This window comes from Pelodiscus sinensis, chromosome 20 (genome assembly GCF_052426305.1).
Source record: "Pelodiscus sinensis isolate ZL-2025 chromosome 20, ASM5242630v1, whole genome shotgun sequence".
Classification (NCBI taxonomy): domain Eukaryota; kingdom Metazoa; phylum Chordata; order Testudines; family Trionychidae; genus Pelodiscus; species Pelodiscus sinensis.
Window position 1 is genome coordinate 3357607 of NC_143071.1, and position 7756 is coordinate 3365362.

The following is a 7756-nucleotide window of genomic DNA, read 5'->3' on the forward strand; positions in this document are numbered from 1 at the left end:
CGCCTTCTGCCATCCTCCAGCGGGCAGGCGGCAGAGACGTCTCCACCCACTAACGAGCCTCGAGGGGGGCCCAGCGGGCATGGTGAAGTGCCCGCCCCGGCGTGACCCCTTCTGAGTCCAGGTGCTGAATTTGACCCAGGATCTTCTAGCCTCTCCGGGCCTGACAGAAGCAGGATGCCGGCGGGCGCGCTGGGGAGGAGGCTGCGGGCTCTGGCGGGCGGGTCAGGGCCCCCGTGAAACACTGGTGCAGCCGAGCCCCCAGCGGGCCAGGCCGGACACACAACCTGCCCGCTGCGGATCCGTTACCGCGCTGCCTCCCTTCCGGCCGGCCTGCGCGCCGCGGTGCCTCCCCCGCGGCTCAGGTAACGGGCACCTGGCTGCAGGCCGGGGGGAGCCGGGCCCGGGCGGCTGTAAGCGGAACCGCCGGAGAAAGCGAGAGCTCCAGCATGAAAAAATTATTAGGCAACCAATCCCCGGGACCTATTTTCAGGGACAATGGCTGCGGCTTGGGCCCGCAGCAACCTGAGCTGCCCGGCAGCCGAGCAATCAGAGCCCGGGCCCGGGCGAGCGAAGCCGTTGAGCCAGGCCAAGGGAGCCGGTGCAAAGGCAGCGGCCCCCCCAGCCGGCCACGGCTGATCGCCCCGGCCCTGCAGCCCGGCTGAGTCCCTTGGCTTCCCGGCTGCGCCTCCTGGATCAGGGCCCTTTGTGCGCGGGGCAGCGATGTCCGAGGCCTGGGCCAGGCCGGAGCACAGGACTCCTGGCCTGGCTTCGTCCCTCCCCCTCCCTGCTGCCGGCCTCCCCATCCCGCCCCTTCTCTCTCCCCGGCTCTTTCCTCTGCGCCTGGCCCAGCCCCGTGGGTGCTCCTCTCCGAGCCCCTCCCCCCGCTGCCAGGGGCCATCTGGCTGCCCGAGGGGGCCAACAGCCCAGCTGGGGTCACGTCTCAGGGCCAGAGGGGGGGTGGCAGCCCCGTGCCCCACGGCAAACTCCTGCCCCGGCTCTCGCTGCACTGAGCCAAGGGGAGCGATTTGGGGCCCTGTCCCCCGCGGGGCTGCGCTAGGATCCGTCCACAGGCCGCCTGGGCTGGGGGAGAGTGTGGAGCAGCAGGACAGATGGAGGCCAGAGGGATAAAAGGTTTACGCTAATCAAAAGGCCGGGCTAATTGCTAAGGAGCTTAGCGGCTGGAGGTGACCTGCCGAATCAGAGACGCCCGTAACCCTAGCCGGGCACCCACGGGGAGGCTACGCAGCCCCGGCAGGGGCGGATCAGGTTGCGGTCCAAGTTTTCCACCTGAGAGGCGGCCGCAGGGAGGAAGGAGGCAGAACCCGGTGCCAGGGGAAGCGCTCGCCAGCCACGGGACCTGGGCACCCGCCGCCGGCCGGGGGGAACAGCCACGAGCCTGCCCCGTGGGCCCCGGGGAGCTGGGCCACTGTCTCCCGCCGCCACCCCCTCGCCTGCGTCAGCCCGTTGAAATCCGGGCGAGCTCCGTACTCCCCACCGGGCCCCGTTAACCACAGCACCTGAGACACCCCGCCTCCGGCACGGCACGGCCGCGCAGGGGGCCCCGAGGCTGCCGGCGGGGGGACCAGACGTCCCCACGGGGCCAGCGTCGCGGGCTGCAGAGTCGATGAAGGCAAGCGAGGCGGGGCCCGGCGGAGAGGGAGCAGGAACCGGGGCAGCAGCCCGTCCGTGCGGCTGGGACTGAGGCGCCGGGTTCCTTCCCTCTACTCCGGATCCGCCCGGAGCGCTGAGACGGGCTGGGGAGAACCTCGACCTGGGAACGAGCCAAGATGCCGACCAACGGGCTCCCTCAGGTGCTGAAGATCCAGTTCGGCTTGATCAACTGCCAGAACCGCTACCTGACGGCCGAGAGCTTCGGCTACAAGCTCAACGCCTCGGCGCCCAGCCTGAAGAGGAAGCAGATCTGGACCCTGGAGCAGGACGAAGGGGACAGCTCCGTGGTCTTCCTGAGAAGCCACCTGGGCCGGTACCTGGCCGCGGACAAGGACGGGAAGGTGGCGTGTGACGCCGAGGCGCCGGGCAGGGACGGGCGCTTTGCCATCCTCACCCAGTCGGACGGGCGCTGGGCGCTGCAGTCCCTGCCTCACAAGCGCTTCTTCGGGGGCGCCGAGGACCGGCTGTCCTGCTTCGCTCAGGCCGTCACCGAGGCCGAGCTGTGGACCGTCCACCTGGCCACCCACCCGCAGGCCAGCCTGCTGAGCGTCAGCCGGCGGCGCTACGCCCGCCTGAGCGCCCTGGAGGACGAGATCGCCACCGACAGCAACATCCCCTGGGGCGTGGACGCGCTCATCACCCTCAGCTTCCAGAGCCGGCGGTACTGCCTGCGCACCTGCGACAGCCGCTACCTGCGCAACGACGGCGCCCTGGTGCCGGAGCCGGGCCCGTGCACCGCCTACACCCTGGAGTTCAAGGCCGGCAAGCTGGCCTTCAAGGACTGCGACGGGAAGTATCTGGCGCCCATGGGGCCCACGGGCACCCTGAAGGCCGGGCGGAGCTCCAAGCCGGGCAAGGACGAGCTGTTTGACCTGGAGGAGAGCCACCCGCAAGTGGTGTTCCTGGCGTCCAACGGCCGCTACGTCTCCATCCGGCAAGGTAAGCGCCCGCCGCGGGCCCTCCCCGCCAGAGGGGCCAGCAGTCTGTGCCAACGCTCTGTAGAAGTGGGGCAGGGGCGGGCACCCTGCCCCCCAAGCAGCTGGAACCAGGGATCCCACTTCCTGGGCACTGCCCTGTCTGTCGTGATGCTGGCTTGGAGGGACCTGCCAGGGGCCCTCTGGGCTCGTGCAGCTCCGGGGTTGGCTGGTCAAAGCTCTTCCAGCTCCTCCCCCTTTCGCAGGGGCATTTCAAGTGGTGGTGGGGGGGGGTGCACTCCCCACCCTGAGGCCTGAGTAATCACGCAGAACACAGCAACCTGTGGAACTCCCTGCCAGAGGATGGTGTGAAGGCCGGGACCTTAACAGGATTCAGAGAAGAGCTAGATACATTTATGTAGGTCAGGTCCATGGATGGCTGTTAGCCAGGCTGGCTAGGAATAGTGTCCCTGGCCTCTGTGTCTGGGAATGGGCGACGGGGGAGGGATCACGTGAGGATGCCCTGTTCTGTTCCCTCCCTCTGGGGCACCTGGCGCTGGCCACTGTCGGCCGACAGGACACTGGGCTGGCTGCACCGTCGGTCTGACCCCGTCTGTTCCTGTGTCCCCCGTTAACCCCTGGGGACTGGAGCTGGGGGGGGGGGCAGACGCTGGCCCTTTCTCCAGCTACACAGCTTGGCTGCATTCTGCCCCGGGGAGGGGGACATATGGGCTCCCCATGCCACCTCCCTTGCCACGAGCAGCCCTCTGCCTGGCACCCGCGCCACGTGGCCACCACAGAGCAGCAGGACGTGCCTCCTGAATCCCTGTGTCCATGGCCACGTCCCAAGGACAGGCCCCCGGGGGCTGGATTTTAGCTGGGTCTGACCACCTCGGCTCCTGGCCTTTCCTCAGCCCTGTTGGCCACCTGGCCGGGCCGGCGACACCTGGCCGGGCGCAGACCGTGGTTGCCAGGGGAACGCACCCGGCTCCTGCCACTGCTGTGCCCGCCGGTGCCTGACGGCTGCAGGCCTTCCAGGGCAGAGCCGCAGCGAAGCCAGAGCCCCTTCGCTCTGCAGAGCAGCCCCCTCCGCGCCCAGGCGCCCCCGAGCCCCGGCCGGCCCTTCAAAGCTGCCCCCGTACGGCGCTGGAGCAAGCGGGGCCCAGGGCTGCCAGCTGCCCCATGGGAACGTGGGTTACACCCACGCTAGTGCCAGCTGCAGGCCACCTGCCCAAATCTCTGTGGACGGGTGCGTGGCCACAGCCAGCCGGGTCTCCCGCAGCAGAGCCGGAAAGGAGGCAGGGCCGGGCAGATGGGGCAGGGCGGGGCGGGGCAGGGCGGGGCGGGGCAGGGCAGGGCAGGGCAGCGCAGGGCCAGGCACGGCAGGGGAGCTGGCTCCCAGGAGACAGGAAGCCAGCAGGCTGTAAAACGTCCCAGCAGCAACCCTACAATAACAAACGCGGGCGCACAGGCCCCAGGCCAGCGTGGGACCCTACAATAACTCACCAGAGAGCCGCTTCCCAAACGCCATGGCGACGGCAGACAGCGTCCACGGAGGGAGTGTCCCCCGGCCCAGCTGTGCACTGGGGTGAAGCCTCGCGGCGCCGCGGGACGCGCCCCAGACTTCAGCCGGGGGGCTGTGGACCTGAGCGTGGCCCCTCTGCCGAGCTGGGGGCAGCCTGGCCCATGGAGGCAGCAGATGGCGCTGGGGTTACCACTGTTTGGAGAGGGGGCAGAGCAGCTGTGTCCAGGACGTGGGCTGGTTCCCCGTGGCTCAGGGCCCATATACGGCCTGGCAGACATGAAAGGAGCTTAGGGGAGGGGGCATTGTGGGGCAGGCTTGGCCCAGCCCGAGCAGAGGCTGGGAGAATTAAGGGTGAAATAGCCCCCTGCCTTGGGTTTGGGGTGGCGAGCTCACGGCGTGGCCCCACGCGGCCAGCAAGCTCACGGCGTGGCCCCACGCGGCCAGCGAGCTCACGGCGTGGCCCCACGCGGCCAGCGAGCTCACGGCGTGGCCCCACGCGGCCAGCGAGCTCACGGCGTGGCCCCACGCGGCCAGCGAGCTCACGGCGTGGCCCCACGCGGCCAGCGAGCTCACGGCGTGGCCCCACGCGGCCAGCGAGCTCACGGCGTGGCCCCACGTGGCCAGCGAGCTCACGGCGTGGCCCCACGCGGCCAGCGAGCTCACGGCGTGGCCCCACATGGCCAGCGAGCTCACAGCAGGCTGCATGCGGCCCAAGCGGCTTACACAGGGGTGATGCTGAGGACTAAGTTATAAATAAGGCCTTTGTGTATCTGAATCGCTGAGCAGATGGAAACAACAGCAATCAGGTTAATGAGCCCAATTAGCGCTGATTGTCTAGGAGGATTTCCTGGGGGGGGACCACCGTGGTCTGGCGGATCAGCGGCTCCCCGTGGGAATGCAGGTGAGCGGGGCATGGCCGGGAACTGGGCTCGGTGACACGAGCGCCCAGCCATGCCATGCTCTGCCCGGACAGGGGCTAGCCCCACGGGTGCTGGGCAAGTGCCAGGCAGGGCGCTGGGGAGGGAGCTGCCCCTCAGCCCGAGCTCCTACAACGCTGGGGAGATCCAGGAACGTGGGGCCCTGCCCGAGGGACAGCAGGATAAACGGGGAAGCCACATCCTTGTTCTCTCTGAATCCTGATCTACAGCAGCCACTGCTGGCCCAGCCCTGGGCTCCCCCCAGCTCTGCCGGTGCCCCCCACTCCTGACCCACAGCAATGCCCTATGCCACGTGGCCTTCTCCTTCCCTGCAGGTGTCAACGTCTCGGCCAATCAGGATGAGGAGATGATCCATGAGACCTTCCAGATGCAAATGGATCGAGAGACCAAGAAGTGCGTCTTCCACTCCAACGTGGGCAGCGCCTGGACCCTGGTGTCCCACGGCGGCATCCAGGTCACTGCTACCAGCACGTGAGTATCGCCGTCGGCTTGCTCCCTGGGCCCCCCGCGCCGGGCGGCAGAGCCACGCCAGCCAGCGCCACAGCTGGGAGCCAGCGCTCCGGGTGGCAGAGCCACGCCAGCCAGCGCCATGGCCAGGAGCCAGTGCTCCGGGTGGCAGAGCCACGCCAGCCAGCGCCACGGCCAGGCGCCACGTCCGGGAGCCAGCGCTCCGGGTGACAGAGGTGCCAGCTGGACAGAGCGTGCGCCAGGAGCTGTGATCAGGGTGGAAAACCCACTGGGGTCTCTCTGGGTGCTGGGGCAGGCGCGGGCACCCTCTGTCTGGTACCGGCGTGGGCCAGTCGCCGGGCGCGAAGGACAAAGGCTGCTCCATCTCTGACCCGGTCTCGCTCACCCCCCAGCACCGCCAACACCATGTTCGACATCGAGTGGCGCGGCCGGCGGGTGGCCCTCCAGGCCAGCAATGGCAAGTACATCTGCACCAAGAAGAACGGGCAGCTGGCCGCGGTCAGCGATTCCGTTGGTAAGTCCCGGCTCAGCCGGGGGTAGCGGGAGACCCGAGTGCTGGGGCTCGGTGCCGGCAGGGCCGGGGGGGCAGGGTTGCTGGGCTGCCGTGGGCGAGATGGGGCGTGTGGCAGCAGTGCCCGCCTCGTGCCAAGGTCCCCCGGCTACAGGGGGAGGCGGGAGTGCCAGTGCCCAGGCCCCGGGAGGGGGCTGCCCACGTGAGTGGCACGAGCCGCTGCCCACAGCCCTGCCGCACTCCCCAGGGGAAGACGAGGAGTTTGTCCTCAAGCTGATCAACCGGCCCATCCTGGTGCTGCGGGGTGACCACGGCTTCGTCGGCTGCCACCGCGGCTCCAACCTGCTGGATGCCAACCGCGCCGCCTACGACGTCTTCCAGCTGCTCTTCAGCGACGGGGCCTACCACATCCGGGGTGAGTGCCGGCCGGGCAGGGGCCTGTATCCGGGGTGAGTGCCGGCCTGGCGGGGGGGGCCTGTATCCGGGGTGAGTGCCGGCCGGGTGGGGGGGGGCCTCTATCCGGGTGAGTGCCGGCCCGGCGGGGGGGGGCCTGTATCCCGGGTGAGTGCTGGCCCGGCGGGGGGCCTGTATCCGGGTGAGTGCCGGCTCTGCAGGGGGCCTGTATCCGGGGTGAGTGCCGGCCCGGTGGGGGGCCTGTATCCGGGGTGAGTGCCGGCCCGGGCAGGGGGCCTGTATCCCGGGTGAGTACCGGCCCAGGGGGGGGACCTGTATCCAGGGTGAGTACCGGCCCGGGGGGGGGCCTATATCCGGGGTAAGTGCCGGCCTGGTGGGGGGCCTGTATCCCGGGTGGCGGGGGGCCTGTCTCTGGGGTGAGTTGCGGCCGGGCAGGGGGCGGACACATGACCTGGCAGGGCCCTGCGCCCACCTGCCCCTCTGCTCTCTCCCCAGGCCTCGGCGGCAAGTTCTGGTACGTGGCCAGCAGCGGTGCCGTGTGCAGCGACGGCGAGACGCCCGAGGATTTCTTCTTCGAGTTCCGGGCGCGCGGGCGCGTTGCCATCCGCGGGAAGAACGGCAAATACCTGCGGGGGGACCCGTCTGGCACCCTGCGCGCCGACGCCGACTCCCTGCCCCGCGCCACGCTCTGGGAGTACTGACCCCGCGCCCCCCCAGTGCAGCGCCCCCTCGGGCCCGGCCTGGCCCCGCTGAACGCGCCCCCGATGCTGGGCAGGGAGCCCAAGAGGGCGTGTGCCCCTCCTGGCAGCCGCGCTGGGCTGGGCTGGGCTGGCTGGGGCCGGGAGCCGCGTTCGCCCGTCCCCGGGTTGCTTGGGGAGATTGACGTGTAGACCCCGGTGTTAGCGCCAGCCAGGGCTCCCCCCGCCCTGCCCCCGAGCTCATTAAAACCCCGTTGAGTTGCACACGGGGAGGGTCGCTCGTCTTCCTTCTGTGGCAGTGCCCCGGAGGGCCCTGGCAATCCATTGTCGGGGGGGGGCTTGCCCATGCCAGCGGCCTGAGAGCCACCAGGCCCCACCGTGGCCCGGGCCGTGAGTCCTAGACCCACACTGGCCGTGCTGGCACCAGCCCCCAGGCATAGCCCGGACAGGAGGTGAGCTGCCTGCCGCTGGCTCTGTCCCTGGGCCTGAGGCTCCCTCCCTGTGGCTCGCCCCCTGCCCCCCTTGCTCGCCCAGGCCCACAGCCGCAGATGCTGCTTTCCTGGGCACATTTGCCAGCCCTGCCAGGGCTGGGGGAGGAAATCCGGGCTGAAGAGGAA

The 7756-nt window shown here is 69.9% G+C and overlaps 1 protein-coding gene across 1 annotated transcript; it reads left to right on the top strand.

Annotated features, from left to right (window-relative positions):
- Positions 1-918: 918 nt before the first annotated feature.
- FSCN2 (fascin actin-bundling protein 2, retinal) lies at positions 919-7253 on the top strand. The gene is made up of 5 exons (XM_075904059.2): positions 919-2610; positions 5363-5519; positions 5909-6030; positions 6275-6442; positions 6937-7253. Exons 1-5 carry the CDS (start codon positions 1788-1790, stop codon positions 7140-7142), a joined length of 1476 nt encoding a protein of 491 aa, XP_075760174.1. The 5' UTR covers positions 919-1787; the 3' UTR covers positions 7143-7253.
- Positions 7254-7756: the final 503 nt, after the last annotated feature.